General features: G+C 41.4%; 1 protein-coding gene across 2 annotated transcripts in view; it reads left to right on the plus strand.

Moving 5' to 3' along the window:
- The window catches only part of ATP8A2 (ATPase phospholipid transporting 8A2), a 442872-nt gene that overhangs the window by 82004 nt on the left and 337184 nt on the right, over positions 1 to 23684 (plus strand). For both annotated transcript variants that reach the window (XM_065895899.1, XM_065895900.1), the window contains exon 23: positions 1012 to 1076. In XM_065895899.1, coding sequence (XP_065751971.1) covers positions 1012 to 1076 — 65 coding nt within the window. The remainder of the gene's footprint in view (positions 1 to 1011; positions 1077 to 23684) is intronic.

Below are 23684 nucleotides of genomic sequence, written 5' to 3' on the forward strand. Positions count from 1 at the left end.
TTGTTCCCTGTTTCTGTGATCATTGGTCCATGATCATTGTAAGGACCACTTCTATAGGTGGAAGGACTGTTTCTTTGACTTTTCTCAATGAGATAAATTAAGATGGAGCTTGGTGAAAAGCACATGTTGATGGCAGCTCTCTTGAGGGGCACCAAGATGGTGGAGGGTGATTTGAAAGAGAGCCCAGGGCCCTGACAGACACCCCTGGAGTTGGGGTTGGCTGGGGCCACTGCCTTGTTCTCCCCAGAGTGTGGGGACAAGGGGAAGAGTCCGGAGAGGCTCTTACCTTGGTCGTTGTGTCACCAAGCATCTCCACCTGTCACGCGTGTACTGCAAAGTCTGAGTAGGAAACAGCTTCATAGAAAATACGTTTGCCTTCCGGGAGGAAAAGTGGAAAAGGGTATCTTGCTGAAATTAACCTACAGAGATACCATTGTCTAAAAATGTAATGGGAATTGTTAAGAGTTAGCATTGGGACACTCTTGACTCAGAGTTCTTTCTTGAAGTGGGGGTTGCTTTGAGCTTTCGCAGGAAAAGTGACTCTGTGGGTATCATAGGCTTCCTTAGAAGCCTGCTGTGAGAATTACCCGCCTTTTTATAAAGCAAGTGAGGGACCTTGGTATCACAGTAGGCACGTTTATGCTGCTTGAGGAACACCGTTGATTCCGTTTGTCTTCCTAAAGCGTTTGCTTTTACCTTAGAGAACCCAAAGCTCATCCTAATACAAAGATAACAGGGATAAGGAAAATCCACAGAAAATTGATGAGTATTTCTTTCAGCCATTAGTTATGAAAACCCTCCCGAGCAGCGCTACTAGAGCTGTCTGCAAGAGTCAGAATCCGTGTAAGCTTTTCCTCCCCACACTTGCTCAATTCCTCTGTGTGAGCCCATAGGCCAAACACGGTGATAAGGAAGGTACAGGAAGGGAGGCTGAATTCAGGGGACCTTGAACGTGGTGAGTTCCTGGTGGGGATGGTGAATTCACGTATGTTGCTCCTTCTTTAATTCTAGGCTATTCCTGCCGGTTGGTGTCACAGAACATGGCCCTTATCCTACTGAAGGAGGATTCTTTGGACGTAAGTAGCTTTTAAAAAGTTGTATTTGATATCACTGTGTTAAACCCTTTGTTTCTGTTAGGACTAATAATCAGAATTTAATTTTTTTTTTTTTTACTAAAAAAGCAATTATAAAACTACTCAATGTGTTTTCTCTTTTTATCTATGAACGGATGTCATAAAGTCATTTCTTTAAACATCAAAATGGTAAGCTCTGCCTCTGGTACCAGATATAGGAATTTATGTATGTTTTTAGGTGATGGCCATCATTGAAATTCACTTTGTCTTCCGATTCAGCTACAGTTTCTGTCATATTAGAGGAAGGAGAGAAGATTTTTGTGAGAAGCACACTCCATATATAAAAGTCTTTCTGGCTAGCTGCATGGTTGAAAGCATACTCTCCCAGTACTGATAAAATGGACATTGAGAATTTGCAAGGTCTGGAGAATAATATACATCCATGTTAGAGTTATGGTTTGGAAAACGTATGACATTGATGGTTGCAATATTTGTAAACTTATTTGCTTATCATTCTGTGATTCTGAGAATGTTCCTCACTTTGGCAAATCCTAAGAATCTAAGTAGATGACTTTATACTCTTGATTAAGGGGTACCATGGATATTAAGAAATACAATAAATATTCCAAACTGACATAAAAAATAGTAAGCCCAGAAAATTGCTTTGCGATAACACGTTATTTTATTCACCTAGAACAGTGCATTTAAAATGCGGTAGTTTTAATCTGGTTTGACTTCCTGTTAGGATTTCCATTAAGGGGCGATGTTCAACTCCTGGTGGTTGCTAGGAGACTTGTAGGAGTTTCTTTGTAGTACAGACACTCAAGATGATATTCACGTGTCAGGAGTTGCTGACGTTTACGTGGTAATAGGATGCACAGGCTCTTAGTTCCCCAACATCCTAGTGCCACCGGCTCACGGAGAATGGTACAGATATGTACCCAGCCCGTCATGGCCTAAAGCTGCTGTTGAGACCCTGGTTGGGAGCTGATTTGAGAGTCCCCAGTGACCTGCTTTGGTGGTTTGACATGAAGATTGGAGCTCAATGATGAGATTCCACCTGTGGGTCGTTTAACAAGAGCTTGTTCCTGGCAGGCACCTACGGCCACACTCGCAGTCAGCGCCACTGCTCAGAGGAGATGACAGGGTTAGTTACGCTTGTAAAGGGAGGCTCTGATGGTGAAGCGAACGAGACGGGGACCGAGGAAGTGAACCACGAATCAGAAGCACTGGGCCTGGCTTCCTTCCCTCATCTCCTGTGTACGTCTGAGGGAATTAAGGGGGTCACCTCAACGACCATCAATTACCTGGCATCCACCCCCTTCAGCTGACCTGTACGTAGGTCCAGGCTAGGACCCCAAATGCTTGTAAATGCTCAGGATTTATCCCTGTTTTGAGTGTTCCAACTGTTACCAAAATAACATCTAAGCTCTGTAATACGGAGATCGGTGGTCTTGGAAACAAGGCGGGTGACGAAGTGCACCCCAGGGGGGCACTAGATGATATGTTAAGGTACCAGTAGGAAATGTCATTATTTTTTCCTCCTGGGTTTTTTTTTTTTGGTTAAAAAAAGTTCTGTGAAATCACAGTATTGCTGATAGCACATGGACTGGCTCTGGCACACCCAATCCTGTTTCTGGTGTGCTAACCAGGGATGGGTCGGGGAGGAGGGAAGCGTGGGGTCCCACAAATAAGAAGGGGTGACGCTGAGACCCTCACTCTTCCATTTGCTTGAAGCTCATTGTGAAATCTTGCCGTTTGTGTTACTGGTTAAATGGGTTTACAGACTATATTTAGTTTCGGTTAAACTGACTCTTACAAGGTGCTGGCTTGAAAAGATTTTTCTGTTTTTTTAAAAAAAAGGTATTGAGGTTACAGTAGTATAAGCAGAAGCTGCAATGGTGTGGCCTTGCTGGACACGCACGCTGCTAGCTTAAGTTTTCTTCGGCTGCTTGATGAATTAAAACAGTGATCAGATCTGACAAGCTAAACAAATTTCAGTTTTCTCCCTAAGGCTACTATCATTAATCATGATTCTTGCCCTAAATGTATGATGGTATCTTGAAACCTTAGCTGTTGCAAAAGGAAGCTATGAATTAGTGAGACTTTAAAACCTAAGAATACCGGGTATGAGAATAAAAGTCTACAGTGTTATCAGCAGTTTATAAAAAACATGTAATATTCAAATCAGTTACCCTGTCAAATTTCACAGCACCTACTGCTGGCTTTTTTTTTTTTTTGGCTGCATTGGATCTTCGTTGCTGCGTGCGGGCTTTCTCTAGTTGTGGCGAGCGGGGGCTACTCTTCATTGTGGTGCGTGGGCTTCTCATCGTGGTGGCTTCTCTTGTTGTGGAGCATGGGCTCTAGGTGCATGGGCTCTAGGTGTGTGGGCTTCAGTAGTTGCAGCGGGTGGTCTAGGGTTCGCAGGCTTCAGGAGTTGTGGCACACAGGCTCAGTAGTTGTGGCTCGCGGGCTCTAGAGCACAGGCTCAGTAGTTGTGGCTCCGTGGCATGTGGGATCTTCCCGGACCAGGGATCGAACCCGTGTCCCTTACATTGGCAGGTGGATTCTTAGCCAGTATGCCACCAGGGAAGTCCCACTGCTGGCTACTAAATGCTAGACATCTTTTGAAATTTGTTAGTAAAAGACAATAAGGGCCAAGCCATTTGAGGATCATTTGTTTTTTGTGCTACAATAATTAAAATGAATATGGATGGAGACATATAGAAAATTTTGCCAGCATTTTCTAAGAAACAAATGATTGAACTAACCATGAAATTTATTTGGAGGAAAGTGCAGTTGTTTTTAACATGTTAACCTATAGAATACACAAAAAACTAGTTCTTATGAGCCATTAAAAGAAAGATGAATTCTTAAGGATATATTTGAGCAAAATAGTCATTCTTTAACCCAAAGTTTTATGAAATAAGTACGTGTAATCAGTGATGGAATGAAAATGTAATCATGTAAAATTCATTAATGGCATGTATGGCAGAGACTACACTTCCCAGCATCCCTGGGTCTGGGTGTGGCCGTGAGATTTAATTCTGCCAAATTAAATTCCGCTGGCAAATCAGGAATGAGGTTTGTAGAATCCCCACGCCTGTATCACAAGCTGAGTATGGAAGGGTAGGTTGGAGGCTGAGAGATGTTAATTCAGTAACTGGTACAGAAACTAATTTGAAGTATAGAGGAAGTTAAAACAGGAAATTAGGTGCTTGCAAAATTATTGGATAATCCTGAAGGAGCAGACGTCAGCAAGGTAGGCTTCAAGTTCATACGTCTGTGGCTCTGTTCCCAAGGTCAGGACTCTGTTCTGCTTCCCCAGGGGACTTGAGGCAATCACAGCTGATGGTCCAGCTGCCTTGCACCTGTGAACCTGGGACTGGGTGAGAGAATGTGGAAAACTTCCCCTGTATGAAAAGGAATTCCTCTGTCTCCGCAATCTTAAGCAAGTGTATCTTGTTGCTAGAATTCATCCAGAATCCTGCTGATAAGGGAGTCTGGGAAATGTGGCTTTTAGCTTTCCAGTCCCTGTGATATATTAAAAAAAAAAAAGAAGAAGAGGATGCAAATAGATGCTGAGAGTCAGTCAGTAAACAGTATCTAGCACTGACTCATTTATAAGCAAGAAGTGGGATTCAGGAGGACACAGAATGCTATAGGATCTCACGGATACAGTTGATGTTTCACAAGTTAGACCTTTAACATACGCTAGGTTCTTTACGGTACTTTGTAACGACATGCAGGGTGACCATGGACATCTTGTGGACCTCAGAAGTTCACTCTTTTATTTCCATTGTTTTTGTCCTCATGACAAAGAACCTCACAGTCATCAGACTTTAAAGTGGTGCAGAATTGCGTAATGGTTAAGGGAGCCCGCTCTGGGCTGCCTGGCTGGGATCACACCCCACCTTCTGTACGTGGAAAAGTCTTTGACCCACAATAAATTCTTAAGTCACAGTCACTATTTCTCTTCTATGTTCTTTATGTCTGTGAGTCCCTATATAGATATAGAGAGAAATATAGAAATAGATATACATATATATATATATATATATCTATATATATCTGAAACACTTTGTTTTTCAGATTACTTTCCATTATGGGTTATAACAAGACATTGAATATAGTTCCCTGTCCTATACGGTAAATCCTAAAAGTCCAGTTTCCTAATTCGATCTTTTCTCTGACAGGTGGCTCCATGTTCAGTTACTTAAAATATGTTTAAAATACCTAAATACAGGCACATATTCACACCCACAGGCACAGTGCCATTATTTGTTGCTACAAGAGGGGATGTTTATGTGCGCTGTGCTGAGGACTTTTTTGGTGGGGCAAGAACACTTTGAAAAGGTACGTTTAGAAATGCTTGCGTTAGGTGACTTTGATTGCAGCACATGTGGGTCCCATATCTTAGGCAGTGAACTAAACTTCCTCTCCAGTAACAAATGCTCACATCTGCTGAGTGCTTATTCATGAGTGCCAGGCCCTTTCTGGGAACTGGCTCTCTTCATCCTCCTAGTAACTCCTGAAAACAGAAAATTTCACTGCCTTTAAGTCTCGTACTAAAATATATATATATATATATATATATATATATATATATATATATATACACATACACATATATATATTTTTTGCAGTACGCAGGCCTCTCACTGCTGTGGCCTCTCCCGCTGTGGAGCACAGGCTCTGGACGCGCAGGCTCAGTGGCCATGGCTCATGGGCCCAGCCTCTAGGCGGCATGTGGGATCTTCCCGGACCGGGGCACGAACCCGTGTCCCCTGCATCGGCAGGCGGACTCTCAGCCACTGCGCCACCAGGGAAGCCCTCGTACTAAAATATTTGATTGAAAATTTCTCTCTTTTGCCTAGCAGCTTGATGATAAATTCCTGAGAATATTTACCTACTTGGTAAGATCACCTTATAACTATATTTGTGCTTCAACATCTTTTTGTGAAGGTAGTAACATTGTGGTATACTAGAAATGTCCCTTGAGCAATTTTTTCCTGATAATTTTAGGCATGTTCAATTAATAATTCCTTTAATCCCTTGAAAGTACTTACATTTATTTATTTATTTTTTTTTAAAAAAATTTATTTTATTGAAGTATAGTTGATTTACAATGTTGTTAATTTCTGCTGTACAGCAAAGTGATTCAGTTAACATATATATATTTTTTTTAAAACATCTTTATTGGAGTATAATTGCTTTACAATGGTTTGTTAGTTTCTGCTTTACAACAAAATGAATCAGTTTTATATATATATATATATATATATATATACACACATATATATACATATATTCCCATATCTCTTCCCTCTTGCGTCTCCCTCCCTCCCACCCTCCCTATCCCACCCCTGCAGGCGGTCACAAAGCACCGAGCTGATCTCCCTGGGCTATGCGGCTGCTTCCCACTAGCTATCTACCTTACGTATGGTAGTGTATATATGTCCATGCCATGCTCTCGCTTTGTCACAGCTTACCCTTCCCCCTCCCCGTGTCCTCAAGTCCATTCTCTAGTAGTTGTGTCTTTATTCCTGTCTTACCCCTAGGTTCTTCATGACATTTTTTTTCTTAAATTCCATATATATGTGTTAGCATACAGTATTTGTCTCTCTCTTTCTGACTTACTTCACTCTGTATGACAGACTCTAGGTCTATCCACCTCATTACAAATAGCTCAGTTTTGTTTCTTTTTATGGCTGAGTAATATTCCATTGTATATATGTGCCACATCTTCTTTATCCATTCATCTGTCAATGGACATTTACGTTGCTTCCATGTCCTGGCTATTGTAAATAGAGCTGCAGTGAACATTGTGGTACATGACTCTTTTTGAATTATGGTTTTCTCAGGGTATATGCCCAGTGGTGGGATTGCTGGGTCGTATGGTAGTTCTATTTTTAGTTTTTTAATGAACCTCCATACTGTTCTCCATAGTGGCTGTCTCAATTTACATTCCCACCAACAGTGCAAGAGGGTTCCCTTTTCTCCACACCCTCTCCAGCATTGATTGATTGTAGATTTTTTGATGATGGCCATTCTGACTGGTGTGAGGTGATACCTCATTATAGTTTTGATTTGCATTTCTCTAATGATTAGTGACGTTGAGCATCCTTTCATGTGTTTGTTGGCCATCTGTATATCTTCTTTGGAGAAATGTCTGTTTAGGTCTTCTACCCATTTTTGGATTGGGTTGTTTGTTTTTTTGGTATTGGGCTGCATGAGCTGCTTGTAAATTTTGTAGATTAATCCTTTGTCAGTTGCTTCATTTGCAAATATTTTCTCCCATTCTGTGGGTTGTCTTTTTGTCTTGTTTATGGTTTCCTTTGCTGTGCAAAAGCTTTTAAGTTTCATTAGGTCCCATTTGTTTATTTTTGTGTTTATTTCCATTTCTCTAGGAGGTGGGTCAGAAAGGATCTTGCTGTGATTTATGTCACAGAGTGTTCTGCCTATGTTTTCCTCTAAGAGTTTTATAGTGTCTGGCCTTACATTTATGTCTTTAATCTGTTTTGAGTTTATTTTTGTGTATGGTTAGGGAGTGTTCTGATTTCATTCCTTCACATGTAGCTGTCCAGTTTTTCCAGCACCACTTATTGAAGAGGCTGTCTTTTCTCCATTGTATATTCTTGCCTCCTTTATCAAAAATAAGGTGGCCATATGTGCGTGGGTTTATCTCTGGGCTTTCTATCCTGTTCCATTGATCTATATTTCTGTTTTTGTGCCAGTACCATACTCTCTTGATTACTGTAGCTTTGTAGTATAGTCTGAAGTCCGGGAGCTTGATTCCTCCAGCTCCATTTTTCTTTCTCAAGATTGCTTTGGCTATTTGGGGTCTTTTGTGTTTCCATACAAATTGTGAAATATTTTGTTGTAGTTCTGTGAAAAATGCCATTGGTAGTTTGATAGGTATTGCATTGAATCTGTAGATTGCTTTGGGTAGTATATTCACTTTCAGAATGTTGATTCTTCCAATCCAAGAACATAGTATATCTGTCCATCTGTTTGTATGATCTTTAATTTCTTTCATCACTGTCTTACAGTTTTCTCCATATAGGTCTTTTACCTCCTTAGGTAGGTTTATTCCTAGGCATTTTATTCTTTTTGTTGCAGTGGTAAATGGGAGTGTTTCCTTAATTTCTCCTTCATTGTTAGTGTATAGGAATGCAAGAGATTTCTGTGCATTAATTTTGTATCCTGCTACCTTACCAAATTCATTGATTAGCTCTAGTAGTTTTCTGGTAGCATCTTTAGGATTCTCTATGTATAGTGTGTCCTCTGCAAAGAGCAACAGCTTTACTTCTTCTTTTCCGATTTGGATTCTTTTTATTTCTTTTTCTTCCCTGATGGCTGTGGCTAAAACTTCCAAAACTATGTTGAATGATAGTGGTGAGAGTGGACAACCTTGTGTTGTTCCTCATCTTGGAGGAAATGGTTTCAGTTTTTCACCGTTGAGAACGATGTTGGCTGTGCGTTTGTCATATATGGCTTTTATTATGTTGAGGTAAGTTCCCTCTATGCCTACTTTCTGGAGGGTTTTTATCATAAATAGGTGTTGAATTTTGTCGAAAGCTTTTTCTGCATCCATTGAGATGATCATATGGTTTTTCTCCTTCAGTTTGTTAATATGGTTTATCACATTGATTGGTTTGCGTATATTGAAGAATCCTTGCATTCCTGGGATAAGCCCCACTTGGTCATGGTGTATGATCCTTTTGATGTGCTGTTGGATTCTGTTGGCTAGTATTTTGTTGAGGATTTTTGCATCTATGTTCATCAGTGATATTGGCCTGTAGTTTTCTTTCTTTGTGACATCTTTCTCTGGTTTTGGTATCAGGTATCTCTTGTAATAGTTTTCTTTTAAAGTCTATTTTGTCTGATACGAGATTTGCTACTCCAGCTTTCTTTTGATTTCCATTTGCATGGAATATCTTTTTCTGTTCCCTCATTTTCAGTCTGTATGTGTCCCTGGGTCTGAAGTTGGTCTCTTGTACACAGCATATATACGGGCGTTATTTTTATATCCATTCAGCCAGTCTGTGTCTTTTGGTTGGAGCATTTTATCCATTTACATTTAAGGTAATTATTGATATGTGTGTTCCTATTACCATTTTCTTAATTGTTTTCGGTTTGTCATTGTAGGTCTTTTCCTTCTCTTGTGTTTCCTGCCTAGAGAAGTTCCTTTAGCATTTGTTGTAAAGCTGGTTTGGTGGTGCTGAATTCTCTTAGCTTTTGCTTGTCTGTAAAGGTTTTAATTTCTCTGTGGAATCTGAATGAGATCCTTGCTGGGTAGGGTAATCTTGGTTGTAGTTTTTTCCCTTTCATCACTTTAAATATATCCTGCCACTCCCTTCTGGCTTGCAGAGTTTCTGCTGAAAGATCAGCTGTTAACCTTATAGGGATTCCCTTGTATGTTATTTGTTGTTTTTCCCTTGCTGCTTTTAATATTTTTTCTTTGTATTTAATTTTTGATAGTTTGATTAATATGTGTCTTGGCATGTTTCTCCTTGGATTTATCCTGTATGGGACTCTTTTCACTTCCTGGACTTGATTAACTATTTCCTTTCCCATGTTAGGGAAGTTTTCAACTATAATCTCTTTAAATATTTTCTTAGTCCCTTTCTTTTTCTCTTCTTCTTCTGGGACCCCTATAATTCGAATGTTGGTGTTTTTAATGTTGTCCCAGAGGTCTCTGAGACTGTCCTCAGTTCTTTCTTTTTTCTTCTGCTCTGTGGTAGTTATTTCCACTATTTTATCTTCCAGGTCACTTATCCGCTCTTCTGCCTCAGTTCTTCTGCTATTGATTCCTTCTAGATAATTTTAAATTTCATTTATGGTGTTGTTCATCATTGTTTGCTTGCTCTTTAGTTCTTCTAGGTCCTTGTTAAACGTTTCTTGTAGTTTCTCCTATTTCCAAAATTTTGGATCATCTTTACTATCATTACTCAATTCTTTTTCAGGTAGACTGCCTATTTCCTCTTCATTTGTTTGGTCTGGTGGGTTTTTACATTGCTCCTTCATCTGCTGTGTGTTTCTCTGTCTTCTCATTTTGCTTAACTTACTGTGTTTGGGGTCTCCTTTTCACAGGCTGCAGGTTCATAGTTCCTGTTTTTGGTGTCTGCCCCCAGTGACTATGGTTGGTTCAGTGGGTTGGGTAGGCTTCCTGGTGGAGGGGACTGGTGCTTGTATTCTGGTGGATGAGGCTGTATCTTCTCTTTCTGGTGGGCAGGTCCATGTCCGGTGGTGTGTTTTGGGGTGTCCTTGACCTTATTATGATTTTAGGCAGCCTCTCTAATGGGTGGGGTTGTGTTCCTGTCTTGCTGGTTGTTTGGCATGGGGTGTCTAGCACTGTAGCTTCCTGGTTGTTGAGTGGAGCTGGAGATCTCTGGGAGATCTCTGGGAGGTTTTCACTGTTTGATATTACGTGGAGCTGGGAGGTCTCTGGTGGACCAATGTCCTGAACTGGGCTCCCCCACCTCAGAGGCATAGGCTGACACCCGGCCGGAGCACCAAGACCCTGTCAGACATATGGCTCAGAAGAAAAGGAAGAAAGAAAGAAAGGAAGGAAGGAGGGAAGGAAGGAAGTTATTAAAATTTTAAAAAGTATTAAAAATAACAAAATTATAAAGTCATAAAAAAAGAAAGGAAGAAGAGAGCAACCAAAGCAAGAAACAAATCTACCAATGATAACAAGTGCTAAAAACTATACTAAAAAAAACAAAAAACAAATAAAACGGACAGGCAGAACCCTAGGACAAATAGTAAAAGCAAAGCTGTACAGACAAAATCACACAAAGAAGCACACACATGCGCACTCACAAAAAGACAAAATTTATTAAAAAATAAAAACCAACCAAATCAATAAACAAATCTACCAATGATGATAAACTCTAAACACTAAACTAAGATAAACATAAAACCAGAGACAAGTTAGATGCAGAAAGCAAACCCCAAGTCTACAGTTGCTCCTAGAGTCCACCTCCTCAATTTGGGATGATTCGTTGTCTATTCAGGTCTTCCACAGATGCAGGTACGTCAGGTTGATTGTAATTTAATCCGCTGCTCCTGAGGCTGCTGGGAGGGATTTCCCTTTCTCTTCTTTGTTCTCACAGCTCCCGGGGCTCAGCTTTGGATTTGGCCCCGCCTCTGCGTGTAGGTCGCTGGAGGGCGTCTGTTCTTCGCTCAGACAGGACGGGGTTAAAGGCGCCGCTGATTGGGGGGCTCCGGCTCACTCAGGCTGGGGTAAGGGAGGGGCATGGAGGGCGGGGCGGGCCTGCGGCGGCAGAGGCCAGCGTGACGTTGCGCCGGCGTGACGTTGCACCAGCCTGAGGCCCGCCGTGCGTTGTCCCGGGGAAGTTGTCCCTGGATCCCGGGACCCTGGCAGTGGCGGGCTGCACAGGCTCCCCGGAAGGGGGTGTGGAGAGTGACCTGCGCTCGCACACAGGCTTCTTGGTGGCGGCAGCAGCAGCCTTAGCGTCTCCCGCCCGTCTCTGGGTTCCGCGCTTTTAGCCGTGGCTCGCGCCTGTCTCTGGAGCTGCTTTAAGCAGCGCTCTTAGTCCCCTCTCCTCGCGCACCAGGAAACAAAGAGGGAAGAAAAAGTCTCTTCCCTCTTCGGCAGGTCCAGACTTTTCCCCGGACTCCCTCCCGGCTAGCCGTGGCGCACTAGCCCCCTTCAGGCTGTGTTCACGCCGCCAACCCCAGTCCTCTCCCTGCGCTCCAACCGAAGCTGAGCCTCCGCTCGCACCCCCGCCCGCTCCGGCGGGGGAGCAGACAAGCCTCTCGGGCTGGTGAGTGCTGGTCGGCACCGATCCTCTGTGCGGGAATCTCTCCGCTTTGCCCTCTGCACCCCTGTGGCTGCGCTCTCCTCCACGGCCCCGAAGCTTCCCCCCATCACCCCCGTCTCCACCAGTGAAGGGGCTTCTAGTGCGTGGAAACCTTTCCTCCTTCACGGCTCCTTCCCACTGGTGCGGGTTCCGTCCCTATTCTTTTGTCTCTGTTTTCTCTTTTCTTTAGCCCTACCCAGGTACGTGGGGAGTTTCTTGCCTTTTGGGAGGTCTGAGGGCTTCTGCCAGCATTCAGTAGGTGTTCTGTAGGAGTTGTTCCACGTGTAGATGTATTTCTGGTGTATCTGTGGGGAGGAAGGTGATCTCCACGTCTTACTCCTCTGCCATCTTGAAGATCTCTCTGCATTCACATTCTTAAGTATTTTACAAAAATGATTGTACAACTCATACAGGAAGTCTCAGTGGCATTTTAGAGAATTGGTTACCATTGACCTCATGTCCTGTGAATCCAAGGCCCCAAACTAACAAATCAGTGATTAAAAACAGTCATTATAAAAATTTGTACTCCTGGAAAATTTTAAAACTACACTTATAATTCAGGACTCAAGGAGGAAATCACACTGGAAATTAGAAAATACGTAGAACTGAATGATTGAAATGATTGCATCCAAACTCATTGGATTTAAATTTCCTGGAGAGAGAACTTTGGAGAATCACTGCTTATTCTACGAAAGAGGAAATGCTTAAAATTAGTAAAAGCTATTCATCCAGTTGAAGATGTTAGCAAAAGACCAAAGATAAGATCAACAAAACTGAAAGCGGATTCTTCAGTTTTGTTCAGAAGGCAAACGAGATTAACACACGCAAAGCTGGTCAAGAAAAAAATTGTTAAGAGTGAGAAAAGAGGAACAACTGCAGCTAGAGAGAGCAGTCATTAGAACAATATGAAGAGCTCTGTGTAAATAAACTTGAGGCTTAGATGAAATGGGTAATTACCTAGGAAATACGTAAAACTTTAGACTTGAGGAAATGGGAAACCTGAATGACCTTACATCCGTTAAAGAAATAGTATCACTACTTCTGGTTTTTCCTCCCAAAAGAACGCTAGACGCCCTTGCGATGTTCATACTCTAATTTTGTCAAGAATTAAAAGAGCAGATAGTTGCAATTTTATAGAGTCTTCCAAAAAATACAGAAAACAGTCAATCCTTTTCAATGTAGGTTGATGTTTAAAGTAACCTTCAAATCAAAAGCAGTAGGGGCAGAATGATAAAAGTTGCCGGTCAGTCTCGGCTGTGAAGTTAGAGGTAACAATCTTTGATAAAAGACTGGCAAACCAAATCCAATTATATATATATATATATATAAAATCAGACATATGATGTAGTTGCATTTAATTCCAGGAATGTAAGCATGTGTTTTCTTTAGAAAAATGTGTTATTAATATACTTTACCTCATTAACAAATAGAAGAAAAAATACAACCATCTAATTGAATGCAGAAAAAATTGAGTAATCACTTATCTTTAACCAACAGTAGCAACAAACTTTAAATCCTGGCATAGGCGTGGAGTTTCTTAACCTGATAAGGTGGTTCTACCTAAATTCTTTGTCAAACATCATTCATGGTCAAGTGTTAGACTCATTGCTTTAAAGTAGAGAGATGGGCACCTTACCGCCAGTAGCCCCTTTTATTGCTAGATGTCCCTGTTATTACTAGATGTCCGTTTTTTGCTATATGTCCTGGGTTGCAAGATGGTTTTTTCAAAGAAACAGAACGTTACAATTGAAGCTTCATTACTTCTCCTTTATCCACTGTTTGGAATGTTTGGGTACCTTTGCCATCCGTGTGTGTATCCATAAGCTATGTAGAAACTGGTTTTGGATCTTTTATTTTGTATGTAAATGATATCATATTTTATGTATCTTTGTGAAGTTTGCTGTCTTCCCCCACGTTTTTGACATTTATTCGTGATGATCAATCTAATTCCAGCTCTTTGCTGTACGGCATTTAAAACTTGGTGGTAGACATTTCAGGTTGTTTTCCACTTCTGTATCGTCACGAGTGCTGCGGAGGACGTTGTGTGTGCGTGTTCCCTGAGCCTAGAAACAGGAATCCAGCTGCTGAGTGTGTACACCTTCAGTACTACCAGGTAATGCCTCATTTCTCTCTCGAGTGGTTCCACCAACCTCAGTTTCTCCAGGAGTGCGTACATCTTTCCATGGCTTCAAATCCCCATCCATGCGGCTGTTCCATCTGTAATACAACGGGCAGAAAAGGATGTCAATTTCCTCTTCTATCTTTGCTGAAGGGTGGCGGTCACCCCTTAATGGGACTTACTTTTTATTTTTTTGCGGTACGTGGGCCTCTCACTGTTGTGGCCTCTCCTGTTGCGGAGCACAGGCTCCGGACGCACAGGCTCAGCGGTCATGGCTCACGGGCCCAGCCACTCTGCGGCATGTGGGATCTACCTGGACGGGGGCACGAACCCGCGTCCCCTGCACCGCAGGCGGACTCTCAACCACTGCGCCACCAGGGAAGCCCTTAATGGGACTTACTGATACTGCTTCCTGGCTGTCGGGCAAAGTTTGCAGCGTGTTCCTCTGACCTGATTTATCACAAGTTCTTCTGGGACCTGTGTGACAAACTATATTATCAATATGTGAAACATTATTCTCTTTTTAAGGATGGTGGACTCAGTATGTCCTCTGTACCTTTTTGGTGGTCTTTTTTTTTCTTTGTGGTTAAATGGTTTCTGAAGCAACCCTTTTCCCCCCCGATTCATGAGTATGAATCCTTTCCTTGTTTCCATTCTTCAGTGACCGCTTAATGAAATCTAAGTTTTAAGAGCAGTATTTGATGTACAGCTTACCTTGTCAAATTCTCCAAGTCCCTAAATAGTTACCTATTTGGGGATCTAGAGAGAAAGTGATACTCCTAGGAAGCACCCACTTCTGGAACATTTATTTTCTGTTTCTGAATCATGAGTTTTAGGAACCACCCTTTTGTTCCTTTGAAAAAAAAATTAGCAAAATCTGATAGGTTGAATTAGGTCATAGGGGACAAGTTGTTGTGGCCGACTGGCACACGTGGTTCCTGTTGAAGAGGTAATAATAGTAACCCTTTGACACGTGCGGGAGCTGTTGCCAGAGTCTCCAACCAGGATCTGGGCTTAGACGGTGGTGCCCGGGTAATTTAAGCAGTAACCTCGAGATTAAATATGTCATTGGCAAGGATTTTGTAGAATAAAGCTGAAGTCTGCTGTATCTTGAGAAGGAAATTATTGCAGACATATAAATAGCTTACTGTACAGTTTAATTATAGTGTTAGTAGGAGACAAGGCTCAATTGATACATCTCCACAAGGAGATTCACATAGGACTGAAAATCCTGCATTTGTACGGAAATGACAAAAGCTGTAATGCCAGATGGAATGTAAAAACAGTTTCATTTCCTTGAAGTTAATTTTTTTTGACTGTAATTATATGGAGAGTTATTATTTCATGACCATACAGTTTCTTTATCATTGTCTAATAGATTAATTTGAAGGTCTTTTCTTTGTTGTTTATATGGCATTTGCAGTATTTAGATATTAGGTTTTAGATTTAGAGGTTGATTATTTTTGTGTCTTTTTTTTTTTTTTTTCTGGCTGTGCCGTGTGACTTACAGAATCTTCATTCCCCGAGCAGGGATGGAACCTGGGCCACGGCAGTGACAGCACCGAGTCCTAACCACTGGACCGCCAGGGAATTTCCTTTGTATTTTAATTTATTTAAATTTTGGGATTTTCTGTTCCATTGAATCTGAGTTATAACCACTTTTCTGTATTTCAGTTCTTTCCATTGAGAATTGACAGTAGGAAATGATTGGAAGTGTTTGGTAGAATAAAACTAAAAACTGGTTTATCTGACAAAAACTCTTAAGTTGGGAGCTGATCTGATTCTTACTTGGTGTTACCTCGACTTTGTTGTTCATTATGGCTTTCTTTATGAATTTCTCATTTTTGTTAGAATTCCATCATGCAGTTTACTGAATGACTTCTCTTTATCTTTCCCCATGGTTTTTCTTCATTACTGCAGATTTGGAAAAATCAGAGTGGTCGGGTGAGAATATTTTAAGTTAACACCCTTGCTCCTTCACTCTTTCCTCCCATGAGCTTCCCCTCACCAGTCTTACATCTAGACTTAAAATATGCACAATGGGTAAGAACTAATAGATACAGGGAAAGGAAAGAGAGGACTTCTTACTGTTTGGCAAGATAGCAGTTGGTAGCGTGATTCGTATGTGCTTAGGATTCGATACGCTAAACCCTTTCTACCCATTTACTCTACCAGCTCCTCTGCCTCATGACACATTGTTTATGTTAGCTAATCTGTGGGTTCCTATGTTTTATATTTTGAATTTAAACAATGCAGAAACTGATTATTGGTCTGTAAATTACGTGCAAGTTCCCAGCATGTAAACATGTCATATCAATGAAAGCAGTGTTAGAATTCAGGGCATAGACGCTGAAAGGCGATGTGAGCTTGGGTGACTATTTAGGTGTACTTTGAAAGGAGATTCCTTAATGTACTTAGGAATTGAAGCTGTTGATGGCAGAAGTCCCTGTGTTTAATTTCACTTAGATTTCGGATTTTACCGTCTCTCCATACGTGGGTATAACTGGCCTTGCTCTACCACTTGTAGGACTTCAGTAATTTTTTAATGTTCAAGTAGAACAGGCAGGTTGAGAGTGACTTACCGTGGTACCTGGCCCAGGATTGGTTGGAAGCATATGTTGCACGTGTGTGGGTAACTGTGCACAGACCTCCGAGGCGTGAGGCGCTGAGGACTCCGGTAGGGCTGCATGGGAGGGGAGGGTGTGGAAGAGATACTGGTGTAGGTGGTTCTTGTGCCGGGTGGTGGATCTGCTCCAAGACTGCTCGGTGCCATCAGGAAGGCTCCGTCACCTGCGGGAGAGAGTGTGCCAGGCTGGGTGTCAGGACGGGAGGTGGCGTCCAGCGGCCCCCATGTGCACAGAATGCTGGCTTCGCCTTCTCTTGTCACCTTGGTGAGTACTTGAAAACCATTTATTAGGAAATTTGTTTGTTGGAAGCTCTAGAGCAGTAAAGAATTCCCTTAATGGGAGTAAAAATTGATTTAAAAAGACCATGTCTCTTTTTAGAAATTATAGGACTTAAGGTTCTCTTGGCAGTTGAAATTTCCTTTTTCAGCAGGACCTCTCTGCGGGACAGGGGATTTCACGCTGCTGGTGGAAAGGTGATGCCCAGTGGTAGCTAGTAGCTACCGTAAGTCTTCTTATGGAACAGCATGCTCCTGGACTACATCCCACATCCGTTTTTATTAGGTTCTTGGATGATGGGAAGGACCTTGCTTTATCAGGTGCTTAGACCTGAAATAGAAAGAATTCCCAATTCTCTAAATGGCAGTAATGTAATTAAAACCTTGAGTTTCTGTTTTCCAGTAGTGGTAGGTAAGGGTACCCTAACTAGCCCTCCTGCTGAAAATAAGACTTTTGAATTAAAATATTTAGATATATATATATTTTTTAAAGCACTGAAGAGAAGATAGGTCAGGGATTCTCAGGTAAAACTGGAGGAAGAGAGTGAACCCAGGAGGTGAGGGGGCACTTGTCCTGACAGCCTTGGGGCCAGAGTGAGCTGGGGTGAAGCTGGCTTCCTGTGGGCTTGAAACCTGGGTTCTTTCACCTGTCACATGCAAAACACCCACAGAACAAGGTCTGAGAAGTTGAAGGTTGAGTTTTATACAGAGAGAAAACGATCTTGGGCAGAAGGCCTGAGTTGCACAACAGACTAAAAAGCAAAGAAAACGTTAAAACCTAGATTAATATTGAATGTATTCAGTAATACCTTGGGGATAAAACGTGGATTTGAAATATAATACGACAATAGCCTACACGTTGCAAAGGGTGGGAAATAGATATTAAGTGTTGAAAATCCTCCTGTTGTTTGGAAATAGTTTTCAAGCAGAAGTAGCTTTACAGTTGACAGAAATCTTAGGACTAAAACCTTTTTACTCCCTTTGTAATAGAGTAGCGGAACGAAGTGTTCAAAGTAGGCACAGTGAATCCTATTGCTTGATACCTGTCATCAGAGGGGAAAACTGGAAATCAGTGAACCAGTGGTGACGTTCATTTTTATTGAAGTATAGGTTCATTGACAAAGCTGTGTGTTTCTCCTGTACAGCAGTGATCAGTTATACATATATATTTCTTCGTATTCTTTTTTCATTACAGTTTATTACAAGATATTGAATATAGTTCCCTGTGCTATATAGTAGGTCCTTGTTGTTTACTTATTTTATATATAGTAGTATATATATGTTAATCCCAACCTCCTAATTTATCTCCCCCCCACCCCCATGCTATCCCCTTTGTTAGCCATAAGCTTTCTATGTCTGTGAGTCTGTTTCTGTTTTGTAAGTAAGTTCGTTTGTATCATTTTTTTTTAGATTCCACATATAAGTGATATCATATGGTATTTGTCTTTCTCTTCCTTACTTAGTATCAATATGATAACCTCTAGGACCATCCATGTTGCTAAGATGGCACTTTTTCATGGCCGAGTAATATTCCTTTGTATGTTGTATATTCCACATCTTCTCTATCCATTCCTCTGTCGATGGACATTTAGGTTGCTTCCATGTCTTAGCTCCATTGGTGACATTTTAATTTTTTTTCAGTAGAACCGTGTGAAACTGTAGAGGGAAGAGAGGCCTAAACAAAGAAGGCTCAAGAAATATATGATCTTTATGATGGGAAGTTCTTTTGAGGGAGGTGAGGTGAGGATTGAACAGTGTCCCTGCAGAAGGATTATTGGTGTTGCTCTCTGGCCTGTGTTTTGTTGCTTCCATTGCTGTGTTAGAGGGACTGGTCCAAGCGTCTTCCCCACTGGCCTCAGCATCCCCAGGGTAGCCATCTTATCCTCATTATCCTTGAGTCTGCCCCCTTCTCCAGTACACAAGAGGGTACCTTGAGATGTGTCAAGAAACATTTACTTAAAAATCAGGAAAGATGCTCTTAATATAGCATGTGCGTTAGTAAGTATAAAATCTACGTATGTGCGTCAGATGTCAGATTTCTTATTCCCTGGGCTGAGTGTTGGTGGAAACATTGGAAGACAAATTAACCGTTAGATTTGGCCTACTTTTGATTGCATCTATTTATGTTTCTATTTTTATTTCCTGCAACCTCTTCTGCTATTGGTGCTTGCCATTATCTTGGGTTTTTAGAAAAAGTATGTTTAACTCCCTAAAGTATTATCTCAGGTAGATAATGCTTCTAAATGTTGATCTTGGAAATTCTTGAGGGACTTTGCCGAGCTAAGAGATCAGTTCCTTTCTCTTAAGTATAATTTTCTTGGGCTTTATTTCATGCATTTTTATTTTTTACCAAAATGTAATTCACATATAGTAAATTCGCGTAATGCCTTCTTATTCCTGTATTGTGAGACATATGTGCACATGGAGTTTTTATGTTTAAAAGTTTTGAGACAGTAAAAGAAGAACCCTTCTTCCTCTAAGTAAGCTTGTACGTTTTGTTTTAAATTGTAATCAAGCGGCAAATACGCATTAATTATAAATTCATTTCAGTGGGCAAAATATATTTTCTGTACGCCCCCTTCTCTAGGGACTCCGGTTGGTCATTTCTGATTCTGAGTTTGTGTCAAAGTCTATATAATGGCAATGGGTCAGTGATTGAAAATAATTACTCAAATAAAAGACTGAATTGTAGAGGAAAAAAGAAAGAAAAAAACCCTTTATAATCTATGTTCTTCCCAATCAGAGGTGTTATTGGCAGATTTTCATAGTTTTTTTTTGGTCACCCCCAAAATCATTCTACCTTGTTAGAGTGAGGCCACTGTTTTTTCATTCCAGCTAATGTTGATATTTACCAAATCCAGTCTTCATACAGAAGTAGGAAATTGGGGGGGGGGGTGAGGGTGGGAATGCTTGTATGACAGTGGATTCCCCGAGGAACCTCAAGATCTGTTTCTTTTGAAGTGTGGAAAGGTTGGTGTCAAAATTGGAAGTTGTAGAGAACAAGTTTGCACTGACTCTAGAGCATATTTACCCCAAAGGTTGACGTCTTTAAAACCCACAGCGGGCCTTGAATTTTGACCTGTGGACATGATTCAATCACACCTTGACCCTGTGTTATTTTTATAAATTAAGACGTTCAGGGAATTTATATGCCAAGTGGGAGATGTGTAAGTGGAGCTAAGCACACTTTTGGCAACTGGCAGGTTTAGTTTCTTATGGAGAGAAAAAAAGAAATGAGAATGTTCAGAACGAGCTAAGGAGCCTTGTGAGGGGTGATGGTGAGTAGAAGCCAGGAGAAGAAAGGGTATCACGAAAGAGTGGGAATGTGGATGCGAGAGAAAGACAAATACTGTATGATACCTCTTATACGTGGAATCTAAGATTCAGCACAAACGAACTTATCTACGAAGCAGAAACAGATTCACAGACACAGAGAACAGACTTGTGGTTGCCAAAGCGGAGGAGGGTGGGGGAGGGATGGACTCGAAGTTTGGGATTAGCAGATGCAAACTATTATACATAGAATAAACAACAAGGTCCTACTGTAGAGCACAGAGAACTATTCAATATCCTGTGATAAACCATAATGGAAGATAACATGAAAAAGAATGTGTATATGTATAACTGAATCACTTTGCCATATAGCAGAAATTAACACAACACTGTAAATCAACTATACTTCAGTAAAATTTTTCAAAAAAGAGTGGGAACGTTGAGGTGTAAAATTATTACATTTGAAACCTAGAAAAGCAATGAATCTTGTCCTGCCCCACTTCTCCCCGCTCCCGTACTTTGGGAAAGAGTGTTATAATCTGAAACAAATGTTTATAGAACTTACTGTAGGGTCATTACAGACCTAAGTCATCATGTAAGAGAAACATGGATTTGCAAAGATTTTCTCATTTAAAAATTAGTGTGTTAAGCCTGTTAGAAATAGTCTCAAGTAAATATCTTTTTTTGTTCCGTTTTGTTTTTGCGGTACGCGGGCCTCTCACTGTCGTGGCCTCTCCCGTTGCGGAGCACAGCCTCCGGACGCGCAGGCTCAGCGGCCACGGCTCACAGGCACAGCCGCTCCGCGGCATGTGGGATCCTCCCGGCCCGGGGCACGAACCCGCGTCCCCTGCATCGGCAGGCGGACTCTCAACCACTGCGCCACCAGGGAAGCCCTCCTCCTGACTTACCTTGATTCCTCATCCTCGAGTCTCTCAAACTAGATTTGGATTTCCGTGTCTCATTTTAGGGAGTTTATTCTGCCCTATACTGATGATTCAGTGCAGGGCTAGCCTTATTCCCCTTAGGGCTATAAGCTTGTATGTTAAGACGTTATTTCTTAATGTTAGAGATCTTTAAAATAGTTTGCATGTAGTTAGTGCTTAAGACGCTTACTGAATCGGAATCCCTAAGAAGCATATTTTCTGATGGGAGCTGTCTTGCTTTTTCTTTTCTGTTTCTTTTCCATTTGACTAGTTGGCATATCCCTCAGTTTTCTTGCCTTTGCTGGTCTGTACAAGCCCCTTAAGAGACTGTGAGTTAAGTCAAGGGGCCAGGGTTCCTATTATCACCTATGTATACCTGTGGTTTATGAGTACAGAAGTGAAAATGGAGAGGAATTTGGAGGAAATTAAATTATAGAAACTGCCTCGGGTTGATTGAGTTATAACCTTAACGCTCTAATTTTTTGTAACTGTAGACAAGTCCTTTACCTTTAAACATGTCATCTCGGTTTAATTTACATTTTGCTAAGTTGTTAGGAGACCCAACGGACTTTGACAAATACTTGATGTTAGTCTTTCTGTATATTTTTAATGGCACCTGTATTGGAAAGTATTGCCTGAAGGTTGAACAATGCACTTCCCAAGCACAAATTACAGTATTTCCCCAAATTATAAGTACGAAGGGCACTTGAGTTATGGATGCAATTATGTGTTGATGACATTGATGATTTGCTATGAGTTGGGTCAGTACAAGTTGTATGAATTACACTTGCCCAGGGGTGGTCCTGTCTACGTGAGCTGCTTTTCAGAAAAATAGTCAATTTACCCAAATAAAGTGATTAGTACAATTTTCCTGGTGACCGCCCCGCTAAGTTTGCACTTCTCTTTCAGCTCCTGTAAGTTTAACAACTGTCTGATTTTAAAAGAGGTCCCTTCCATGTGCACTAGTGTGTTGCTTGTGGCGTACTTGAATTGGCCAAGATCTAGAAGGTTTTTGCATTGGAACTGTCTCTGAATGCTCAAAAACGTTATGTTTTACTTTAATGGTATAAGGAAAACTTCACAGCAACAGCGGATTCTGCGTGATCAGTTATATGTAGTCACATTTGGGGTAGAAAGAACTTTCAGTAGGAAGGGCGGGCGATGAGGAGATAGACGTTTAGTGATGGAAAGAAAAGAGATTGGTGTGGATCCAGACACGCACTTGCCTCAGCTTCCGAGAATCAGACACTGTTCCTTAGGGGGACACCTGAGCTGTGGTTCGTTGAGAAGAAAGAACCTTTTTCTTTTTTTGTTCTTCCATTAAAAAAAAAATTTCTTTATTGAAGTATAGTTGATTTACAAGGTTGTGTTAATTTTTGCTGTATAGCAAAGTGATTCAATCAAACATATATATTCTTTTTCATATTCTTTTCCATTATGGTTTATCACAGGATATTGAATATAGTTCCCTGTGCTATGCAGGAGGACCTTGTTGCTTATACATCCTACATATACTAGTTTGCATCTGCTAATCCCAACCTCCCAATCCATCCCTCCCCCCCCCCCTTGGCAACAAGAAGTCTGTTCTCTATGTCTGTGAGCCTGTTTCTGTTTCATAGGTAAGTTCATTTGTGTTATATTTTATTTTATTATGAAAAAAATTTTATTTATTTATTTGTTTTTATTTTTGGCTGTGTTGGGTCTTTGTTGCTATGCACGGGCTTTCTCTAGTTGTGGCCGGCGGAGGCTGCTCTTCGTTGCGGTGCGTGGACTTCTCATTGTTGTGGCTTCTCTTTTTGCAGAGCATGGGCTCTAGGCATGCAGACTTCAGTAGTTGTGGCACACGGGCTCAGTAGTTGTGGCTTGCAGGCTCTAGAGCGCAGGCTCAGTAGTTGTGGCGCACGGGTTTAGTTGCTCCGCGGCATGTGGGATCTTCCCGGACCAGGGCTCGAACCCGTGTCCCTTGCATTAGCAGGCAGATTCTTAACCACTGTGCCACCAGGGAAGCCCTGTGTCATATTATCAATTCAACATGTAAGTGATATCATATGGTATTTGTCTTTCGCTGTCTGACTTCCTTCACTTAGTATGATAATCTCTAGGTCCATCCATGTTGCTGCAAAGGGCGTTATGTCATTCTTCCTTATGGCTGAGTAGTTTTCCATTGTATATATGTACATCTTCTTTATCCATTCGTCTGTTGATGGACATTTAGGTTGTTTCCATGTCTTGGCTATTGTGAATAGTGCTGCTATGAGCATAGGGGTGCATGCATCTTTTTGCATTATAGTTTTGTCTGGATATATGCCCAGGAGTGGGATTGCTGGATCATATAGCAGCTCTGTTTTTAGTTTTTTGAGGAACCTCCTTACTGTTTTCCGTAGTGGCTGCACTAAGTTACGTTCCCACCGACTGCACAGGAGAGCTCTCTTTGAGAGACACTTTTTATCAGATCCCTCAAATGCAGTCCCTGAAAACATTGTTTAATGAAAAGGGTATAGAAATGCAGTAGGGCGAATGTGACTTAAAATAACGTGGCTCTTACACCCGAAGTTTCCTGCA

This window comes from Phocoena phocoena, chromosome 18 (assembly GCF_963924675.1).
Source record: "Phocoena phocoena chromosome 18, mPhoPho1.1, whole genome shotgun sequence".
Lineage (NCBI taxonomy): Eukaryota > Metazoa > Chordata > Mammalia > Artiodactyla > Phocoenidae > Phocoena > Phocoena phocoena.